Source organism: Magnolia sinica, chromosome 3 (genome assembly GCF_029962835.1).
Source record: "Magnolia sinica isolate HGM2019 chromosome 3, MsV1, whole genome shotgun sequence".
NCBI lineage: Eukaryota > Viridiplantae > Streptophyta > Magnoliopsida > Magnoliales > Magnoliaceae > Magnolia > Magnolia sinica.
The window spans coordinates 11264802-11288550 of NC_080575.1; the positions used below are offsets into that span (position 1 = coordinate 11264802).

The 23749-nt window shown below is 41.1% G+C and overlaps 1 protein-coding gene across 1 annotated transcript in view; it reads right to left on the reverse strand.

Annotated features, from left to right (window-relative positions):
- Window positions 1–20020, reverse strand: part of LOC131239506 (SNF1-related protein kinase regulatory subunit gamma-1) — a 31725-nt gene extending 11705 nt beyond the window's left edge. Inside the window, exons 1-5 of the mRNA XM_058237238.1 lie at window positions 19804–20020; window positions 17417–17589; window positions 12914–13171; window positions 12557–12832; window positions 9232–9395 (exon numbers count right to left, since the gene is read on the reverse strand). Of these exons, the coding sequence (XP_058093221.1) occupies window positions 9232–9395; window positions 12557–12832; window positions 12914–13171; window positions 17417–17589; window positions 19804–19972 (1040 nt within the window). The 5' untranslated portion in view covers window positions 19973–20020. The remainder of the gene's footprint in view (window positions 1–9231; window positions 9396–12556; window positions 12833–12913; window positions 13172–17416; window positions 17590–19803) is intronic.
- Window positions 20021–23749: the final 3729 nt, after the last annotated feature.

Sequence of the window (23749 nt, forward strand, 5' to 3'; positions counted from 1 at the left end):
GGATTTTGTCTTTACTTTTGTTGGTTTCTCTCTTGTGCTGACCCGCTCTTATGTAGATATCTTTGGAAAGCCTCTTGATTCCTTTGTCCAGGTACTATCTTTTCATCACTCCTCTTATATTTCCGTTGTCTCATGTGCATTGCATGCTTATTTCTTTTACATTGAGGACAATGTAGATTTTAGGTTGGGGGTGGGAGATTAGGTTTCTTAATCAGTGTTTTCTTAGTCTTGAGCAGAAATTGTGAAAATTTTTAAATTTTTCTAGAATTTCGTATGAATTCGAAACGATTTTTGACGGTCATCTTGGATTTAGAATTACAAGATAAAGTGATGTTGGAATTGATGACTCTGGATTCAACTATTTATTAGATTTCACAGTTAAGTTAGAACTATTAATCCATGATTAGAAGTTTTAAACATTGAGTGAATCATAATTTTACATGTCACATCTCGCTTACACATTAAGGTTTCATTCGATAATGAAGGATTAATTTGGTAATCACTGAGCTTGAAAGGAACCAACTTGAGAAATTGAAAAGATTGGGCGAATGGTTTTAACCATAGGTCTGCTCCCTATAGGTGAAGGTTTGATTCCCCAAGGTTGACATTCATAAACTTTTTGGCGACCGGTCTTTACCATAGGTTTGCTCCCTATAGGTGTAGATTCGATTCTCCTCCTTGGCTGTACTTTTAAACAAGTTGACATAGTGTAAAAATCATCAAAAGCTGGAAGAATGAATCAAGCTTTGGTTTAGGTGTTGGTTATCATGATTTCTCTTGTGGTTACCAATGATATCCTGAAATAGAGAAGTGAATTTTAATAATGTTAAGCCGAGATTGCACTATACACTCATGGAACTCAATATTTAGAATCGTTCTAATTAATGGATTAATATTTGAGCTTGATTATGAAGTTTACTGTGAACTTGATTTCAGGAGGAAGTAATGCCAACATTCATGAACCTTAAAATTCTAGTATTTGATGTGTTTTTCAAAAATCACTCGAATTCATATAAATTGTCTGGTAATTCTCAACTTATTTTTTCGCATATTTTGCTCGGGACTAGCAAAATGCTGGTTGGGGGTTGTGTTGAGGGTCAAATATTGCATACTAGACCCCAATTCTTACCTGAATTTATGGACATGATACTATTTAATGCACCAGTTTAATCGTGTTTGTGATGCAAGGTGTATTTACGAGCATGGACTGAAAAAGGGTGCTAAATGCATGGATTTGATGCTCCGAAGTCACCAGAACAAGGGACGCACTCCAGAGAACCAAGACTGAAGAATTTACATGCCAGGGATCCGAGAAAATCAGGTCATTTACGTTAAAGAGGCCCGAAATTGGTGAAGAATGCAAGATCACATAGTTCCCGCCATCTGATTGGCTCAAAACTGCATGCATGGCCTGAGGGCCATAAATTAACCGTACATATCAAATTTCAGCCCTCAGATCACTATGAAAGTGACCCAACAGTTAGATCAGCCCATAGAACAGCGATTTGGGGCCCACCGGATCTCTGGATAAACTTCAAACTTGGGCTCAACCCCTTAAATGTACTAGCAGATCGGATGGATGGAGCAGATTGCATCTGAAGCACTGAAGTGGACCCTATGGGAAGCAGCAGTGCATAGTGCGTGAGTGCACTCTCGTTGCACCGAATTAAGCCGATCGAGTCAGCGCCGCTGACCCGATCCTTCTCGCATACAGAGAACAGCGGGTGGACGCTGTTCGTCCGTTTTCGTGTAGTGGGCCCCATCCATCACAGGGTTCGATAATCAGAGCTGTCCATATGCTCTGCAAGGTGACCAAAACCGTCACCTAGCTTTCCTTTTTGTCCCATGCACAGACACACACAGGTAGAGTGCATGTAAACGCAGGATAGACGGTGCAACAAAGAAATCCGTGGGCCACACCAAGTTTGATCCGAAACCAGCCATTCCCACCTGACTTTTCATTCTTCATTCAATGGACGGAGTGGATTTTCAACTCGGCCTCAACAAATGGGCCATCGCATGTGGCAGAGTCGGCTTGCGGCGACTCTGTTTCGCAGCAGGAAGCTACGGTCGACTCTGGTGGGCCACCATCATCAAACCTCATGATGATCCAAGCCATTCGGATGGAGCAGGAGTGAAAACCGACCGTGCAAGGAAGTTTGCTCGAAGATATCCGCGGTGAACATCACCGACCACGTCATCCTTCCGGCGGCGAAAATCTCGGCTGCGTCAGCTCTGTCTGCGTAAACAGATGGGTTTCCGTTTCGAATACAACCACCTCTCTCCTCCGTCCCCAGCAAGGGATAAAAGGAAGAAAAGAGAGAGCTCAGAGGATATAAAAAGGAGGCCGTGGCTGGAAAGGAGGGAGCTTGGGTTGGATCGGAAGAAGCTGGAAAAGCTTTGGAGCTCTCGGTTTTGGGGAGAGAAAGGGAAACGGAGAGAGAAAGGGTGCAGAGACGTTGGCTGCTGGACGTGGCTGGAGAGAGAGCTGCACGGGAACAGGATGACAATCGGCTTGGCTATTGGAGCGGGAAAGAAAGGAAGAAAAGACGAAAGTGCTGGAATATGAGAGAGGGAGAAAGCCAATAAGTTGTCTTCTTCCCTTCTTCTCTTTTTCGTTTTCTTTTTCTATTTGCTTTGGGTTTAGGCCAATCATGTGTGGCTAAACCTCTTAGCTAGGGCTAAGAGCTGAAGCCTGTAGCGAGATGGGAGATACTGTTTCATGCGTTTAAGTTAAAATTTCTGAACTGAACTTGGTTTTAGGTTGATTATTAAAGGAATATTCTTTTCAGTCTTTAATGGTCTGTTGTGACTGAAATTACAATGGGTTTGCAATGGCTTTGAATATTTCTTTTTCCTCTTTTTTGTTATGTTTATGAAGTCAGGAAGCCCTGTTGTTCATCATTGTTCCATGGGCATGGTAGGATGACAGTACTCTTCCTGATCTTCATACATTGTTGGTTGGTTGGTAATTAGTTTAATTTTGTTGTTTACTTTGTCTCCTGGGCATGGTTTGGTGATGGAATCCATTCTAATTCATATACCTTTCATCTCTTGAAAACCAGATCAAGTAAGTTCAGTTTGAATTCCATAATCCTTGATGCAGGCATAAGATCTCCCTGATCTCTACAAGTGGATCCTCTGAAATCCTAGTTTCCTTCTTCTGAATTTCTTAAGTTTTAGATAATTATTCCACAATTATTCCTTAAATTCTATTTGGTTTAGATCACATCTTAGTCTAGTTCTAGTTCTACTTGGTTTCAGATAATGTACAGGTATCAGTCCCTGTGGATTCGACCTCGGTCTTACCGAGTTTATTACTACATCACAACCCTATACTTGGGGAGTGAACATACACCACAAGACTAGGAGTGCGGCGGCACGAACCTCATGGCAAGAAGGTCATCAAACTAAAGATATTCCCAAAAGCAATTTATTCATAATTACCCACATTATATCTCACATCCTTCGACACTGTTTGAGCTACCCAATAGTACATGTCACTAAGGTGTCGTTTGGTAAACTGAAAAATTAGGTCGAAAATTTAATTGAAGTGCGGAAAACTTAAGTGCTGAATTTTAGTACTTAATAATTGAGAAATCTATTTGGTAATTTGTCTGAAAAATATATTGATATCTAAAAATGATCATTTTTTTCCTTCACAAAAACTTGTTTGGTAAACATAAACCACAAATGTTTGAAAATTGGCAATTTGTCATATTTGCCCATATTGTCTAAATTTCTATCTTTTGTAAAGTATGAGACCAAACCTGCTATTGCCATCCTACTAAATTTAGTGCACCTATGCCCAATCTAATACAATTTTAATACTTTCCTCTTGTGCATTCCAGTAAGAGAATGTCACTCAATTTATAAGTTTTAATCTTTACTATCTTAGGAAGTTCAATGGTGAATTGCGGGTAATGAGAGACTGAAGGTCATGCACGTGCAAGATCCGCATCAGATATCTAGTAGGTGTGACGTGCGAATCAAGACCGCCCAAATATTGGGCTTGGATATGGGCTGAGTGTGATAGGTCATCATTTGATGTCGCCATGCAATGAGCCTAGATGTCCATGATCTACATCTCCTTGATTGGCCCACCATTTGATCATTTTGAACCATCAGATGTGTTCGGTGGGAATTCATTGGGCTAGGGAATAATTTTCAACCCAAGCTAACCTAAATTGAATCAGATCTATATAAAACAAGATCGAATGGCCACGATCTCATCTGGTTGGATCTGGTTGGGTATGGTCCAATCCAACCAGACCATCTCAAAGAACACATCAAGAAACCCACTTATTTGACGAGCGGATGAAGATATATAGTCCACTAAAAGAACAAGCCATCTTGAACATTCATTTTTGTCACGATCCATGCCCCGGTTTGGACAAGCAACTCCTTGATTTCATAGAGCTCGAAGCGCTAGATGTCACGAAAAGCTCAGGTCTCCCAAAGGAGACAAAAAATGCCAAAAATTGGGATGCCAATAGTTGACATCAGATTTTGCATTTAAAAAAATAAATAAAAATTGTTAGCACATGTGACAACACAATTTTGTATGTCCAAGATCTTGGTGCTCAAATCTCCATTTGAGACATGCGACTAGTTGTCTTTTAAGCTATAAATGAGTATTGTAAGAAAGTGCAGTCCACATCTCGAAAGGAGAGTAGAAACACCTTGAAAATTGGGCCATAAAGTTAAATAGCTATTACCACACACGGCCCAATTTGCAACGACACACTAACTTCAGTGTATCAACGCTCTCATCTCCGTGTAGGATATGAGTCTGGTTTCGAAGCTGTCAATGAGTATTGCAAGATGTGCGGTCCACTTCATGAAAGGCATCTAGAAACACCTTGAAAACTTGGCCACAAAGTTAGATAATTATTATCACGCATGTGGCCCGAATGTGCAGCAGCACATCAACTTCGACGTAGAAGAGATCAATGTTCCAATCTCTGTTTGGTGACATGTGACCACTTGTTTTGAAGCTACCAATGAGTACTACAAGATGTGCGGTCCACTTCACAAAAGGCATATATAAACACCTTGAAAACTTAGCCACTAAGATAATTATTATCACACATGTGGCCCGAATGTGCAACAACACACCAACTTCAACGTAGAAGAGATATCAATGTTCCAATCTCTATTTGGTGACATGTGACCATTTGTTTTGAAGCTACCAATGAGTATTAGAAGATGTGCAGTCCACTTCACAAAAGGAATCTAAAAGCACCTTGAAAAATGGGCTAAAATGTCAAAACATTATTGCTGCACGTGGCCTGGATGTGCAATGACACACCAACTTTGACATCTAAGATTTGAACGCTCCGATCTTCGTTCTAGGTGAGTGACCACTCATTTTGAAGGGCTTGAAAGGTATTTTGAGATTAATGGTTTACATCTCTGTGATCAGACCTTATAAGGTGACCCAAAAGTGTTGTCATTTTTTGAGAAGAGGAAAGACATTGTTGTCATTTTTAAATTAATGATACGGAGAAAAATCACTAATCGCATTATGTGTTAAGTAATAAGTCAAGAGGGAGCTAAAAAAAAAAAACAAAAAAAAAAAACTCATTTTTTAGTGGAAATTGAAATTAAGAACTTAATTACGTGAATTTACCAAACGCCCTGAATAAGGAAAGTTCACTGAAAATACCAAAATTCTGTGATAAGTGCTAAGTTTTATCAAACGGGCCCTGAATCTTGTTATGGATTTCTAGATGAAAGACCCATGACCCCTTGATACTAGTACCAAACCTGGGGTCTAACCCCCTTTTGAATCTCCGTATTTAGAGGCAATGATTTTCCTCCAAAGCACTTGTTCTTCACTGGATCTCTACCACCATTTTACCAATAGATCCTAATTCTTTTGATTGATTTTACTTATTCCAATGCAATCTTAATAATTGGGCTTTAGAATCCCATTCCAATTAATGAAATGAAACACATAATTATAGACTTCCCATAGGAGGTAGTCCCTGTGGAGTTTCTCTATCTTGTTCACTACTTATGCTGGAAGGTGCCCAAAATCTAAAGGATTTCTACCCTATTAGCCTCCTTGGTGGCCCGCATAAATTATCTCCAGAATTTTGAGCCAGAGGCTTAGGATGGTAATCCCTAAGGTTATCTCTCCCTTTCCATTCACTTTGTTGAAGATCGTCAGATTCTGGATTGTGTGTTAATAGCTGAATGTTTGCATTCTTGTGCTCAGGCAAAGAAATTAGGGATTATATGTAAGTTGGATTTTGAAAAAGCCTATGACCATGTTGATTGGTACTTTTTGGACTATCTGTTACAAAGAATGGGCTTTGGGCCTAAATGGAGGGTTGGATTAGAGTTTGTATTTCTTTTAAAAAATTCTCGATGCTTGTTAATGGATCTCCTTTTGGTTATTTCAAAGCTTCCAAAGGGCTTGGGCAAGGTGACCCCTTGTCCCCTTTCCTTTTTGTTATTGTTACCGAAGCTCTAAGTGGGAATATTATCTAGGGGGTAAGATGCGGGCCTTTTTAGAGGTTTTTATGGTTGAAAATTTCCACTTCCCAAACACCCACCTCCAATTTGCTGATGATACACTTCTGTTTTGCGATGTTGATGATCTTATATGGTTAGTTTTCTAGGGATGATTATCTGCTGGTTTGAGGTTGTATCAAGTTTGAAAGTCAACTTTAACTTTTCTAAAAGTGAAGTCTTTGGGATCAATATCCCTAGTGAGGTAATTGTATCTCTAGCTACTTCCATTGGTTGCAAGGTAAGCTACCTTCCCACTTCTTATCTTGGTGTGCCCCTATGCATTGGTAAACCTGCTTTAGCTTTATGGGATAATTTGATCGAAATAATGGAGAGGAAGCTTTCGAACTGGAAATTGAATTTTCTGTCACTGGGGAGGCAGATTGAATTTAAATGCCCCAAGTCTATATGATCCAATGTTTTAAATAGCGGTAGCGTGATGCGTAGCGCTCAGCCCTCTATAGCGGGTAGCGTAAATACGTTGCGTGTAGCGTAAGCTACACAATATTTCTATTTTTTAATTTAAAAATAGGATAAATATAATAAATAGTGGAAAAAAAGGGGAAAAAAAATATAAAAATGCCTAAAAGATGATTCATTTTATCAATTATAAGCATGTTCAAAAAAGTTATTAGTTATCATTTATCAAAAGCCAATCCACATATATAAGCTAAATCAAATAATTATCACATCAACAACTTCCTAAGTAAACCACTTTAATTAATAATGTCTAATTGAAACCACAAGTCACAATTATGAAAAGAAATAAAAATCCCGTGGGTTAAAAGTATCAAGTACAATACAAGTGTCACATTGCTCAACATTAGAAACAAAGAACACGTGAAAAAATAATAAAAAAACTAAAATAGTAAAAAAATAGATTGTAGCTTACGCTACGAACGCTACGCGCTACGTAGCTGTAGCGTACGCTACGACCCTTGTAGCGTGCGCTACAGGGGATTTACGCTATTTGGGACGCTATGTAGCGCTACGGCCACGCTACGCTACGTAGCGTACGCTACCGCTACGCTACGGGCGCTATTTGAAACACTGATATGATCCATAAGATTGACGAACTTCGTAGGCATTTTCTTTGGCAATCTAGGGAGGTCGGTGGAAACTTTCCCCTCCTTGGATGGAGTGAGGTGTGCAATCCTTATTCTGAAGGAGGAGCAAACATTAGGAATCTTGAGACCATAAATATAGCTCTCCTGGGTAAATGGATTTGGAGGTTTGGATCAGAGAAGGAAAGTCTTTGGAGACAGATAGTTGCTGCCAAATATGGTTTATACCATCAAGGATGGTGGACAAAACAATCATCTTTACATCGTGCCTCTTTCAATTGGAAAAGTATAGCAAGGATAGCCCCGCTTGGCAACAGTACGAGAATAAAATTCTGGTTGGACTCTTGGTGTGGTACTTCCACTCTTGCCGATTCATTTCCTTCTCTTTTTGTTGTAACTAATAATCCTAATGTTGTGGTTAGTGACTGTTTTGTTGAAGATGAAGGGGGTGGGACTTGGATTCCACCTACTAGAATAAATCTGTCTAATTCTGAACTTCAGGAGCTTATTCAACTTCTTGATCGTTTGCAGATTTTCACTCCATCTCCAAGCCCAGAAGATGCTATCAGATGGTCTCTTTCAGGATCAGGGATGTTCTCTGTTAGATTGTTTTACAAATCTCTCTCCATCCTGGAGGTTTCCTTTTCTTCGTGCCACATGGGTCCGCTGTGGTCCAATGGTGTACCCCCAAGGTGGCAGCTTTCAGGTGGCTAGTGGGAAGGAATAGCATCTTGACAGTCGATAACTTGAGGAAAAGAGGGTTTCTCCTCCCTAATGTTTGTCTGTTATGTCTTCATGGGGAAGAAACAGTGGACCATCTCTTTATCCACTGTCCATTTGTCTCAAACATTTGTGGAGCATTCTGCGTATGGCTGGAGTCTCTGGTTGGTGCCAAATTCGGTGGAACTTCTGTTCTATAACTGGCATGGGGAGCCTGGGGGAGGCCTTGGGAAAAGAAAATGGAGAACCCTTCTTTTGGCTGTCTTGTGGGCTATTTGGGCTGAAAGAAAGAAACGATCGTTGCTTTAGGAATATCAGTGTGTCTGTGGCAGGGGTTTTCTCCATAGTACTGGTATTCTCTAGGGATTGGGTTCCTTTGTTAGTTGGTTTTTACGGGCCTTGGTGCTAGTCATGGGACGACTGGTTGCTGTATTTATTTAGTTTCTTAGGTTTTCATTTTCGGTTTTAGTTTCCTGTTTGTTCTTGTTGCTTTCTGTTTTTGTTTCTTGTTGCTTTCTGCTTTTCTTTCTTATTTTTTGGCTTTGTGCCTGCTTTTCAGCAATAAATCATCACCTTTCAAAAAACTTCTGCTGGAAACTTAAAAAACTAAAAGGGTTGAAAATTGTCATTAAGTGGGGAAAAACTCTCTGGCTGTGCAACTCGACATGGGGAGCATGGGCCCACCAAAATCAGGATTAAACATTAACCTGATTGCAGGAACCCCTACCCAAATGGGCCCAAATGACTATAATATCACAATCCTGATGGACATGTTATGACCTCACCAGTCCCATGGAAATGAACCAGGAACCATTCTTTGCATGTGTTCAGTTGAATGAAAGGAAGACATGATTTGACGTTTGAGGAATTTTTGGGCATCAATGAGGCGTAAGACACTCGAATAACAGGGAAAAATAGAAGTGCATACCTGTAATCTTTATGTATGTCAGGAGTGGTTAGAAGGAACTGGACATCTCTAATGCTTATATTTCCAATAGCCTTCCTTCCATCATCTTCAACAACTGGGAGTCCACCAACACCCTTTTCTCTCATCAGTTTAAAGGCCTGCAAAACAGGTTCTTCTGCATTCACCTGAAATAGAAGAAAGGCACTGTGAGCAATAATTTAAAATTTAAAAAGAAAAAAAGAAAAATCAAGTACCTACATGTGATTGAATGAAGTATGTCATGCACCTTTCTGAAAAGAGTCCAAGGGCACAATTTCAGTGCACATGATGTGCACCAACGTTTCATCCACTCATATCTCCAACCATCTAAAATGATGGATGTGAATCCAAAGTGTATTTCGAAATGGATTTTTTTTTTTTTTTGGAAATACATTTCGATAGTATTTGTGCATTTTGGACTAAAACCAAAATCCAAAGTGTATTTTGGACTCACACCCATGTTTCGATGGTAGGAGAAAATCAAGGTATCCTATATCGGTATCGGTTGGCGTAACGCTGCCCTCCGAGTAACAGCGATACGGGGGCGTAACGGCCCGTAATGGTGATTTTTATTTTTTATTTTTTGGGCCAAAAAAATATGGATTAAATCCGGAATATTCTAAGCATTCCAAATATGCATTCATTTATAAATTGGAAGATGTTTATGGTGGTGTAATGGTCTACTCTTTAGTGAGAAGTTGTATCGGACTGTCTGATGAATTTATGAACCAGATAATCTGAATTTGACTACAAAATTCATATATTTAATTTTCTAAATATATAATTTATATACTTAACAATTTGATATCATTTCTCCAAATAGTTCTTTAAAAAAATGAAATTAAATTCAGGTAGATGGCGTTGCTAATTTGGGGCTGACTTGGAGGACCAATCCATGCCCCAAATCAGCCTCAAATTCATGCAATTTATTGGCATTATCCCACTTATGAATTGGTGGACATTTATTGGATAGTGAATCGTGAAAAAAATCAAAAGGCCCTATTTTAAAAAATAAGCGTCCACAAATTAACAATTAAAATTATTCAAACAATTTGATTTTGGCATTGTGAGTTAGCAACTACGGTTCATAATTTAATTGGTAAATTTTAAGTTAATACATGTCTCGTGTACAATTTTTTAAGGGCCCGAATTAGGCGGGACTCAGATTGTGAAGTGTAGCACACGAGTATCAAAGTTTTTTGGGCCCCACCATGATGAATGTGTTATATCCACACCATCCATCCATTTTGCCAAATAATTTTAGGGTATGAGCCCAAAAATGAGGCAGATCTAAAGCTCAGGTGGACCGCACCATAGGAAACAACACTAATTAAACGTCCACCATTAAAAATTTATTGGGGGCTACAAAAGTTTTAGATCAAGCTGACATGTGTGTTTTCCCTTCATCCTGAAGGAGGAGGAGGAGAAGAAGAATTTTTTATTTTTTTTTTCCTATTTTCTTTAGGCCCGTAACAACTGTTACGGTCACGGGGGTTTCAACCCCGTATCGCGTAACGATGTCGGCTGTTACCGTTACGTATCGGCCGATACGGCCATATCGTAATGGATACGGGACACCCTGGAGATACCGTGTGCACCAACTATCATGAAGACAGTGGTCTCCATTTTTAAGTTAATCCGGGTAACTTCAGTGGGCTGCATAGCTTTCCTTTTTTGTTCAGTAAGCTGAGTTTGTTTCTGCCTATAAAGGGAGGAGGTAAGGACCATTAGCTTCAAGTACTGATTTAACAGTTCAACTCTAGTATTTTGCTAGAACTTCAATTTCAGTCACCTTGGGCATAATTGTCTTCTAGGTTTGCAGAATATTGACCGGCTACACATCATGGAAAAGATCTCATATCCACAAAGAAGAAACCATCATCGTCATCCACAAGGGAATTTTTTTTATTTAATACAATCCCTAGGAACCTGTATATCTCGTATATATAGCTAGACGTACATTTCTATATATAGACGATAATGCCTTTCTTTATTTTTATTGGTTCCTGGTTGGTTCCGCCATCCCACCCAATGAATCATTAGGATTCGCTTTCAATAGAATCTTCTGCAGTCACAGGTTCAGCACATGTCTAAGAAATGTGTAACCTTGGTTTTCAGTTTATACAACTGAGAAATTCGCTTCCATACAATACAACCCCTCGTGGGCCCCAAATCACATGGTTACCACCTCACACGGGCTGCCCACCCCGAGTGTGCCCCCGCATCCCACAAGCTACCCCACTCGAGCTCGATGTGAAATGCGCATTAATCACCTCCCGGTGAGGGAGTTTCGAACACGAGACCTCCCTCGTGGGCCCCACCCACTCCGAGTATGCCCCTGCATCCCACATGGGGCCCCACTAAAGCCCGGTGTGAAAATGCCCCTGCATTAATCATCTCCGGTGAGGAGTCTCGAACATGGGACCTCCCGTTCTAATACCAATTTGATGTAGGACAATTAACCATGTGCTCTAAAAGCTCGAACTGTTGGAGTATGACGAATTAATCCCTTTATCTCATAGCCTGGGCCCCACATCTCATACGTTAGGACCTCGTCTGAACCCCCCTCGTGGGCCCCAAATCACATTGGTACCGCCTCACACGGGCTACCTACCCCGAGTGTGTCCCCGCATCCCACAGGCTACCCCACTCGAGCCCGGTGTGAAATGCGCATTAATCACCCCTGGTGAGGAGTCTCAAACACGAGACCTCACCATAGGCGCCGCCCACCCCGAGTATGCCCCTGCATCCCACAGGCGACCCCACTCGAGCCTGGTGTGAAAAGGCCCCATGCATTATAGAGTATCCAATTCTGGTTGATGCTGATTTTTTTCTTTGTTTCAGTTCTTCCCATCATTTGCTTGATATTAGTCTTTTTATTATGTTTTTATTCCCCTTGCAATTATGTCACGGTGCAATCTCAAGTAAGGGACCTAAAACTTCTGAAGCTATTCTGAGTGTTCTCATATTCTTCACTGATCCCAGTTTGAAAACACACACGAAACAGCATCGAGTGGTCGGACTGCCAACAAAATGACGTTGAAATTTTCATTGTCTGGTAAAGGGCCATTGCTCCTCAGGAAGTGTGTTCACTAGCCTTTTCATGTCAAACAAGCTCGAAATGGCAAGTGACTGAAAAGCATATCCTGGTAGAACTGAACGAGGTGGCATCTATAGCCAGTACCATTGCACTCAATGCAAACATAACAACTTCCAAACATGCCCTAAATCAAACAACCATGCAGTGGGATGCAACAAAATTGAGAATTATGATAAATGAAAACAGGAAACAGACGCTGCAAATCACCTTCACTAATTGGCTTGGTTTCATGATTGGAAGGCCTAGTTCGGACAGACTCTTTGTGCCCCAGTTCTCAAACCACGGAAGCCCAACACATTCTGCCAGCATGTGAACAACAGCAGACTGTGTGATGATGTTATCAATCTTCACTTCACCCAGGTCAACCACAGGAAGGCTCTTCATTCTGTACTTGGACAGGAGCAATAGCATGGTCAGGAAGGAGTCAGATTTCTGAAGGGCAAGAAATGGGGCCCAGCGAAACGACCCAGAGATGTCTAGAACCTGCGTAATGTCAAATAATGTCAAAAATGAAATGAAATTCGAACGCTGAACTGATATGTTGTGCCTTAGAAGGAAGGTGACCTTTGTATTCTTGTAGAAGTCAGAAGAGGTCAAGGCTTCGAAAAAGTTTCCACCCATTGAAGCAGCTGCTTCCGGGCCTGAATGTCCAGGTCCAACAGCAGCACTCGCACCAGCACCAGCTGCTGCAGGAAGAGCAGTGCCAGTTATTGCAGATGCTGGTGTCCCCAATGCAGCGGCACCTACTGTACCCACTAATCCTCCTACAGCTAATCCCATGCCTGCAGATCCAGCCATCATCCCAAGAGCTGCAACTTCAGACTTCAAAACAATCATAAAGATATTTTCTTTTCAGTTTTCATGCAGGATATGCTCCAGGCCAAGTAAATAGCAGGCAAAATAGTTTTCCATATGTTCAATATGGCAACTCTTATGTGCAATGTAAAATGTTGTGGGTGGGGGGCTTCCTTCAACAATACTTCCGTGAAATTCAGAAACTATGCGTCAGTCATAATCAACTTCATTTCCATCACCTGACAAGAGATACATACAGAACTTGCATTCTGCCCAATAATTCATGGTGACTATGCGCATGAAAGGCATTTGCATTGGAGTACAGAAAGTCAACAAAAGCAGAGTGAAATAGAAGAAACAAGCACAATGGCCCTGTAGGTGAATGTTCATTGTGCTCAGCGGAAATTCACTACCATCATTCAAAAAAAAAAAAAAAAAACAGTGGGAATTTACTGACATCCAAAGGCAACCTTAGATAAAAGAAAAGGGCATAAATGCCGCTAGAATACTAAAATGTCATGTGACAAAAATAACTTTATAGAATGAGAAAGTGCAATTACCACCCATCAGACACACTCCTTAAATTGGAAAACAGAAGCCCACCATTTCTAACTTACTCATGAGATTGTTTTATTAGTCATATATATAAATATATATAAAAGACCAGCCATGCTTTCTAGTATAGAATGTTGTGTAGTTAAGGAACAAAATACTAATAGGATGAGATTATAGCTGAAATGTGTTGGAATGTATGCCCCACTGGTCCAAAGTGTTGGCATTGTGTGCCTTGACGCCAATGATGATGGCTACAATCATACATATTGATAACCAAGTGTATGGTTTACACTGCAGATATCATAATTAATGTACGGGGAAACCTTTTACTTACTATGATTTTATAGGTTATAGGGGGCAATTCCTCTGGTTGTCCTAGGGGAAGGTAAGTTTGGACACGACGGCTACTGGCTGAGGGATAGTTGTGTTTCATGGAGCTCAGTTATGGTATTCATAAATGGTTACATAACAGGCTTAACAGCCATTACGTAATGGCAATGGTGGTGCCTGGGCCATTACACATGATTTTTTTTTTAAAAAAAGGCTCATAATGGGCCCATAATGGCCGTACAGACCAATACAGATTGATATAAGGCAGATACAGTGACAATACAAAATTTTCCTTTAAAAAAAAGACTATTACAGCCCGTATTGTAATGGCCGTAAGGCTGGCCATTACGACCACCATTGCTGTTATTGAATACCTTGATCTCAGTACCCCAAATTCCATGACCATAGTAGGATTGGGCAATCTGTAAAATGTTGGTTGGTTATCCTGTACAAAGGAACTAATGACGAGTTAGGATGGAAGGTCTCCACCATCGGAATAACTGTGCCATAGCTTCGACTAATCCTTAGAATTAAAATCGTATGGGGAGTATGAGCTCCTGATATTTGTGGCATTGGCTAACCTTGCAAATGGCCGGTGTATAGGTGTAGTTGGTACATGCATCAAGAATGCGGTCGTGGTCCATATGCTCCAACATGGGATCCACTACTTATCTTGACGAACTTATTTGTGGGCTACATCCTAGAAATTGGACGGTCCATCAAGTGTTTCTTCACATGGCCAATAGTTAAAAGGTTTTAACGTTTAACTGAAAAATGTTCATCTTTTTGTTTTAATCATTAAAAGTGTTTTATCGTGCTTGATGGATATTTGATGATTGAGATCTTGTGGTCCACCTCTTAGACCACATGGGATCTTGATTAAGAGTGGACACCACTATACAATGATAGGATTGGGTCAATTTGGGTGAGAAGAAACAGAGGATAAGCCGTAGGAAGAGAGAGAAAGATAAGAAGAAATTAGGAAATCAGGGGAAAACATGTGGTGCATGTGGGATGCTTGAAGATGGACAGTGTAGATGTGGTATACGGTGCATATATGACACTCTAAGCTTAATTGTGGCACACATGGCACATGCGAGGTTCTTGAAGCATATTGTGGCACAAGACATGCATTGACACATTTGACCCATGCCGGCACTTGAAGCTAGATGGCATAACTTGTGAATGTTGGCACCATTGGCACATGTGGCATATAATATTTGGAGTGATTGAAGATGGACGATGGCATATGTGGCGCATTGGTGCATGTGGTAATGCAGGGGCATTTTCACACCGGACTTGAGTGAGGTCGCTTGTGGGATGCAGGGGCACACTCGGGGTGGGTGCGGCCCATAGAGGAGGTCTAATGTTCGAGACTCCTCACCGGGGTGATTAATGCGTATTTCATACCAGACTCGAGTGAGGTAGCCCGTAGGATGCGGGGACAGCTCGGGGTGGGCGGCCCATGTGATATGGGGCCCATAAAGGGGGTTCGGCCGAGGTCCTAACCCATGCGATGTGGGGCCTGGGCTATGAGATAAAGGGATTAATTCACCATACTCTAACAGTTCGAGCTTTTAGAGCAAGTGGTTAATTGTCCTGCATCAAATTGGTATTAGAGCAGGAGGTCTCGTGTTCGAGACTCCTCACTGGGGGTGATTAATGCAGGGGCATTTTTACACCGGGCTCGAGTGGGGTCGCTTGTGGGATGTAGGGGCATACTCAGGGTGGGTGCGGCCCATGGAAGAGGTCTCGTGTTCGAGGCTCCTCACTAGGGGTAATTAATGCGTATTTCACACCAGGCTCGAGTGGGGTAGCCCGTGGGATGCGGGGACACGCTCGGGGTGGGTGGCTCATGTGATTTGGGGCCCATGAAGGGGGTTTGGCCGAGGTCTTAACCCATGAGATGTGGGGCCTGGGCTATGAGATAAAGGGATTAATTCGTCATACTCTAACGGTTCGAGCTTCTAGAGCAAGTGGTTAGTTGTCCTGCATCATGTGGGGTGCTTTGCAAATGTGTAGAGCAAGAGAAGATGAATGGTGGTACATATGGCACATTAGCAAATGTGGGGGGTAAAAAAAGATGGATGGTGGCATGTGGAACATTAGCACGTGGGACGCTTTGCATATGTGGGGTGCAAAATAAGATGGATGAAGGCACATGTGTAACATTGGCACTTGAGGACACTTTGCACATGTGGGGTGCAAGAGAAGATGGATAGTGACACATGCGGCATACTAGCACATGTGGGTAATAACAAAAGATGGACAATGGTTTGTATGACACATTGGCACATGCGAAGTGATTAAAGATGGATGGTGGCAACTGTTGACAAAACCCATTTTCCTTCCATTATGGGCAATGCCTTTATTAGCAGTGAAGGTGGGAAAATAAACTTGTTTATTTTCCAACAAAGAAAGTAGGAAAAGATGTTTCCTACAAATTCCACAAGAAGTCTTGATAAAAAATGGAAAGTTTGATGGGAAACAATGTTTCCTTTCCTTTCCTTTCCTTTCCATGAATCCAAACAAGGCCTTAGATTAAAATCGTCGCAACTTTCCATGAGCAACATGCAACATTTGTAAATTATTCATCCTGAGGTACTTTTGGTTCTGTATAAATGTGAATTATTTAGGTGCAAATTAGAGTCATGAATTCTAGTTTCAAGCTTGTTTTCCACAAAAAAGTTACTTGTACAGTTGGATTACCAAGTCATGCATAATCTAGCACTCTTCAGGCTTACTAGGAATACTGGTGTTCGTATTTGTTATCAAAGGACACATTTAAACTGCCATGTGCTGTGCCCAATAAGCTTCACTGTCATGCTGAAATCTAACCTGAGTGTGGCATACCAGTTTCTTCTATCTGGTGGCTGCACTCAAACTAGACACGTGCACAACGGTTCTATAATACGGACTGTTTATTGGGTGGCTACGCTGTGTGTGAACTGAAAAATTGGATGAATTGGATGACCTTGCACGTCCAAGAGATTGATCTTTTCTTGTTCAATGCAATATGTTGCCAATATTCTTGTACATCATCCATTTGTTGGTCCAATCTACATATTGGACTGTTAACCATCCAATCAGTAAAAGTTTTCTACCATGGCCAATCTACAGCAAGAAGTTTCTGGACCTCCATTCATCTAAAAGATCTTACAATTTCTCATCCATAAGTAAATGCTGTCGAATATCCTTAATATTTTGGCATACAAGTTACAAATTTTTTGGCATACAAGTTACAACCTTGGAAGGATAAATAGCCTTACCTGAATGATATTTCCAATACATAAGAAAAACACACCTTTGATCTGAGCTAGCAGTACATTTTTTAACAGAAGTAATAGATAGCCACTTACATTCTATCTAAATGTTGGAATTGCATACCTGATGCAGAATCCATACGGCAATTCCTGCAAACTCTACAATGCCGATGTATCTGTCAATCCAACTTGCATCTTCAGGTGCGTCAACATTACGCACAGGTGCACTCAGAATTTTGTGACTGGATAATATCTGGACAGCTTCGGCCAGACTGGAATCCGAATTTATCTCAATTACTGGATAGGTCTCCAAAGAAAGGCAAATGTAATGTTATGTTCACCTTTGATTTCACTGGTTTTGAATTCCAAAAGGTTTGGTAGATAATATAGAAAAAGTGTACGAAACATACTGAGAAAAAAAACAGAACTTGAACATGCATTGAGGTCATTTGGGTACATAAGGTTGTGTATTGATGCAAAAAGAGGAAGTAACCCTCAAAATGAGTTATGCTTATTTCTAGCCTAACTTGGAAAAGATGTAATTGCAATATGGACCCCAGCTCTCAATATGAATTGCAAATGCTAAGCAAGCTACAATTTTGTTTCTCCACTCCATTGGGGCCTGTTTGGCTGATGCCAAAAAACAATTCCAGGATGTCATGGACAAATAGCTATAACAGACATCCAAAACAATGTGCATGGTACAGTGTACACAATTCCTGATTGTTACTAGGTGGGCCATACAGTGAATGGTCCATAACTCAAAAAGATTACACAGGTTCAATAATCCAACTATTATTGAATATGGGTCATCGCATTTTAATAGACAAATGGTGGACCATTACTTACGCTTGCTTTTGTTTTCAGTGCCCATTCATAGGCTGCCAATCTCACATTTAAAAGTCAGATCAGAGTAGTTTTCAAGTTACAGATGCTGATCAGTCCGGATCTCATCAATGTGTCCCATGTATATGATTCTTGGACGCTGCGTATGCCCTGAAGTGGTTTTAATATTAGATATTGTTACAGCTCTCAACATTGCTTTTCAAACTTAAAACTAAACTTTCCTACACACTGATGTTATATCTTAATATTTCAGATTCTTGTCATTATGATTAAAGAGCCATCACCATCATCACTATAATCTAATCCTTATCCAAACTGGCTGCAACTTTACCCAAATCTAGTTCAGGTAGGGTTGGGTCGGGTTGTCAAGGTCCTTGAATGGGTTTCGGGTTGGAAAATGCCAACCTGAATTGAAATCAGGTTGAGTCCAGGTCAAGCAAATTTGGGTCGGGTTAGGAATAATCACATGTATTTGGGTCGGGTCAGTTGGGCTGGGTAGAGTATAGAGGAATTCAGGTTGGGCACGGGTTGTGCACCTCAGGTTGGAACTTGGAACTTTTGGGTTGGGTCCTCTTGAGGTCAGGCTCGGTTTGACCTTCAAACTAATCCATCCTGCCATAGTTGTACCCCTAATCCCAAGGGATTGGCCTCACAAATCCTACTCCATTCCACTCTGAGTAGGTCCTCTGATGTCCCCATCAAGCATCTTATAAACAGGTTGGATGGTAGATCGTTACCACTGTGGCTCCAAATACAGCCTGATTTTTCTCCTTGTGGCAAGCTTCTTCCCCATTGCGCCCTCTGTTGTAGCCCACCTGATCTTTTGGCTAACAACCAAACAACGTGGGCAAAACCTGATAGATGCCATAGATTTTATAAAAACATGATAGGTGGGTCCCGCAACAACCACTGTCTAAAAGGTCTTGGTGTTATACAAGGGCTACTAGGTCTGAATTGTCCCAAATCGTCCTGATTTGACCCAAAACAGTTGGGACCGATTCAACCCCTATCATTCTGTACAGTGAGGTGCACCAGATTACCAGGGGGCTACTGATTTTCACTAACTACTCTTATGGGCCTGTGGGCCCCACTTGTGGGCAACTACTAGTGGTCCATCTAGCCTACCCCATAGACAGTCTAAGCCATTGATCGTAATCCGGAGGGCCATCTTAACCATAGAATCCAAACAGAAATGAGATCCTCTCTACTCTCGTAGTGGTTAAGTGGACTCTGGATGTAGACCATCCATCTTCGGCTTTGTGCGAAGGTTCCAAGATCAAGCAAACCGCCAGATCCTGCAGGTCCACCCATCCAGGCCGTCTTTCACACACATGGTATAGTTGTGTGAAAATACAGACCATCGAAATCGCCAACTCAACTGTGGATGGTGCAATCCCTCACCAATTTACTTTCAACCATCCATTTTACTACCATCAAATTGACGGTTCGCATTATTCGATCAGTGCTATATTTTTGAGATATGCTTCATCTGCAATCTGGCCCACCATTTGGATGGTCTCCTCGCCCAGGTTTCTTAATTTTGAAAGAATTCGTAACAAATCACATATCTAAAAATCTAAAACAAATGAAAAAGAAAAAGAAATCGAAGTGATGGAAAAAGGCAAAAGGAAAAAAATGGATGAGACGAGTCTGAGAGAGAGAGACCTTGGGAGGAAGGGGCAGGAGGGAAGGAAGAGACGGGAATGTTCTGGAAGCAGGAGTTGAGCTTCTCAGAAGGACTGAGAAGAGGCTCTTGTAAGCTCTCCCATATATCTTCTACTCTGTGCCCTAATTCCGCTTCTGGGCTCGATAGTCCGCTCGAGCTTCTCTCCATTTCTTGATTTCTTCCCTCACTCTCTGTCTTTTACGAGCTCCGACAGCTCCTCCTTTCTTTCTTTCATAGGAAATGGTAAAAGCGACACGTGACACGACGCCGCCTCACACACTCTCTCCCGGACTCGGATTGCCTGCCACTCCTGCGGTCGGAAGCTATGTGCGCCACCATAATTTTGTGATAAATCCACACCGTTCATCGGTTTTTCCAGATCATATTACTACATTAGATTAAAAAAATAAAATTCGTGGATCTAAAAATAAAAAACTCGTGGATCTAAAACTTAACTAGGCCACGTAACTGAAAATGTATATCAATAATATTTGATATAATATTTTTGTGTTTTCACCGCATCCCATTGAGATTAACCTTGTGAACGGTTTCGGATGGTATATAAATATCAAGGTGGACATACTGTCTCCACCATCCTGTTTTTTTTCCTCCGTCGAAATAAGCTGGCAAAACAGATAGACGGAGTGGATTTCTTCTGACAAACATTACGGTGGCACCACCTAACTTGCAAGCGCAGGCAATCCGCGTCACTCTAGATGCAGCTGGACGACAATAATGAAATCTTCGTGGGACACGGAAGTTTTAGATAAGAACGATATTTCTTTTTCATCGGGCTCGATGTGAGTGACATGAGGGACCCACGGGTTTGGCATATATTGAAACGGCAACGGATTGGCTACTCGCCCTTACACCAGCCCGGTAGCTGGTGGGTGGTGCTCTGTGGGCCCCACCATAATGTATATACGTTTCATCCATTTCGTTCTCCCATTTCTATGTATCATTTTAGGCTTGATTCCAAAAATGAGAGGGATATAAATATCAGGTGGACCACACCACAGGAAAATAATAGTGATTGGATATCCACCATTAAAAGACTCCTAAGGCCCACTGTACTGTTTATTTGACATTCAATCTGTTGATTAGGTTATACAGACCCAAGTGAAGGGAAAAAACAAATATCAGCTTGGTCCAAAACTTTTATAGCCCCAAAAAACTTTTAATGACCCACGTGTTGAATCAACACTGTTTCCTGTGACGTGGTCTACTTGAGATTGGATATACCTAATTTTTCGTTTAATACCTTAAAATAATCTTAGAAAAATATATAGACAGCATTGATGAAACACATATATCATAGTGGCGCCCATGGTGGGATCGAACAGGAGCCATTGGCTGGTGGCGGGGGAGTAGCCAATCCGTTTCCAAATGGGTGGGCCCATGGATCCAACGGTATTTACGTGAGCCTATGGACGCAGTTTAGCTGTGACCCGGGGTCCAGCCAGTGGGTGTGAACTAACCGTGAGGCCCACCTTAATGTATACAAATACATATAGGAATAAAGGAGGAGAGTAATAGATTTTGAATCATGGCACTTGGTCCTTTCTTTTGCCTGTCTTCTCGGCTGGAATTATAGATGGGTTGTCTCTTTCTACTTTGATTCAATCCACCGATTATATACTGAGGTTTGAGTAGCGAGTCGCTGCTGAAGTGATATCATTGAGTTTTGTGGGCCCCACTATGATGTATGTGTTGTATCCACACCGTCCTTCCATTTTGAGATATCATTTTAGGGCATGAGCCAAAGAATGAGGTCGATAAAAATCTGTAGTGGACCCCACCATAGAAAACAATGGGGAGAGTGATTCCCACTGTGAAACTATCCTAAGGCTCATTATAATGTTTATTTGAAATCCAACCTATTCAAAAGTTAAAAAATACATGAAAGAAAGGAAAACACAAATATAAGCTTGATCTAAAACTTTTGTGGCCTTTAGAAGTTTTTAATGGTGGGCACCACTGTCTCCACCATTTTTTGTGCGGGGTCCAGTGGTGCTTTGCATTTAACTCATTCTTTGGATGTAGCCCTAATGTGATCTCTCTAAATGGATGAAAGGCATGGATATAGAACATAAATCATAGTGGGGCCCATGGAACTTGCGACGTCGCTTTAGCAGCGAGTCGCTACTCAACTTGTCAGTATCTAATCGGTTTCACAAATTTGTTTTGCTAAAGCGATGTCGCTACTCAACTTGTTAGTATCTAATCTGTTTCACAAATTTATTTCAAAACAGGGTTTTGAAAATCAAATAAATACAAATCTTAAATAGACCACACTATTAGAAACAGTATTTATAGACTGCCAACTATTAGGAACTTCCTAAGGTCCACATTAATATTTATTTGCCATTCAACTTGTTAGAAGCCATGCAGAATTGGATGAAAGAAAAACACAAATAATAGCCTGAATCTAGAACTTTTATATCAGGAGAAGCTTTTAATAATGAGAATTCAATTCATATTATGTTGTCCACATGAGATTTGTAATGCTTTATTTTCGGACCATGTCCTAAATAAGCCATCAAAATGATGGACAGTGTGAACATGCAATGCACACGTCAAGATGGGCCAGCCGCATCTTCTTAACATGATGGGCAGAAATGATGGGTAGAGTGGATGCCACACTCATGAAGAGCCCCACGAAGTTTCAGGCACTCCGGAGTCTGTTGGTAGGGGAGCGGATTAGCTGTTACTCATGCGAGTGGTTGTTACCCTAACCATGTGAGGCCCACCTTCATGTTTTTGATGTATATCCATTTCGCCTATCTGTTTTTCCATCTCAATATAGGATGCAATCCGAGGCATTAAGAAGATCCAAATCTCAGGTGAATTATACCACTAGAAACATTGATGAATGACCATTAAAACTTTTTGTGGGCCACATAAGCTCTGGATCAAGCTGATCTTTATATTTCCCTTCATCCAGACATTCTTAATATTATCAATAGGTTTGATTACAAATAAACGTTACAAAAACCTTATGATGACCCTTTGGAAATTTTAATGGTAAGCGCTCAAGCACTACTGTTTCCTGTAGTGTATTCCACCTGACTTTTGGATCTGTATAATTTTTAGGACTCCATCCTCAATTAGTCTATAGAAACGGATGAACGGTGTGATATACAACACATCATCAAGGTGGGCCCATGGTAAGGGTAATAGCCACTAAACTGTTACCCGATAACGCCTAATCCGTTCCCACTCTAGCAGGCGGGGGTTACAAGAAAATCACCTTGCACACTCAAACTGCATTTGTGGCTTCAGCCGGCATTAAATAGGAAGAATCTCGGTTGGGAAGGGATTTGCATAGGGAGTTTAAGCACGCTGGGCCCACCATGATTTATGTATTTTATCTACTCTATCCATCCATTTTACTATTTTACTGGATAAATTTAAGGCTTAGGAAGAAGGGGAAGAAAAATGAGGTATATTGTGGATCACAGCATGGAAACCGTGTGAATTCAAGGTTAAGTTTATTTGTGTTTTTCCTTCATTCATATTTGTGTGATCTTATGAACAAGTTTGATGACAAATAAACATCATTGTAAGCTCCAAGAAGGTTTCAACGATGGAAATCATTATTCCCGTTGTTTCTTGTGATGTGATCCACTTTAGTTTTGGACATGCTTCAAATTTGGGCACCGCTAAAATGAGTTGGAAAAATGAATGGATAGTGTGGATAAAACACATACATTTATGGCGGGTGCTGAGGTCAAAGTTTGGACCTACCTCCACTCGGTATGACAAACCTCTAGCGAGCCCTGATCCTGCGCAGAGAGTGAGTAAAGAAGACCCTGGCTAAGTTGGAGGACCCTCCGATGCCTAAGTCAGGTCAAGGGAATCTGAGTCTAAGTTTATTGTAGAGAGAGGGTGTGAGATGTTACGTACCTATAGCAATGAAGTCTCATTGTATTTATACCTGATTAT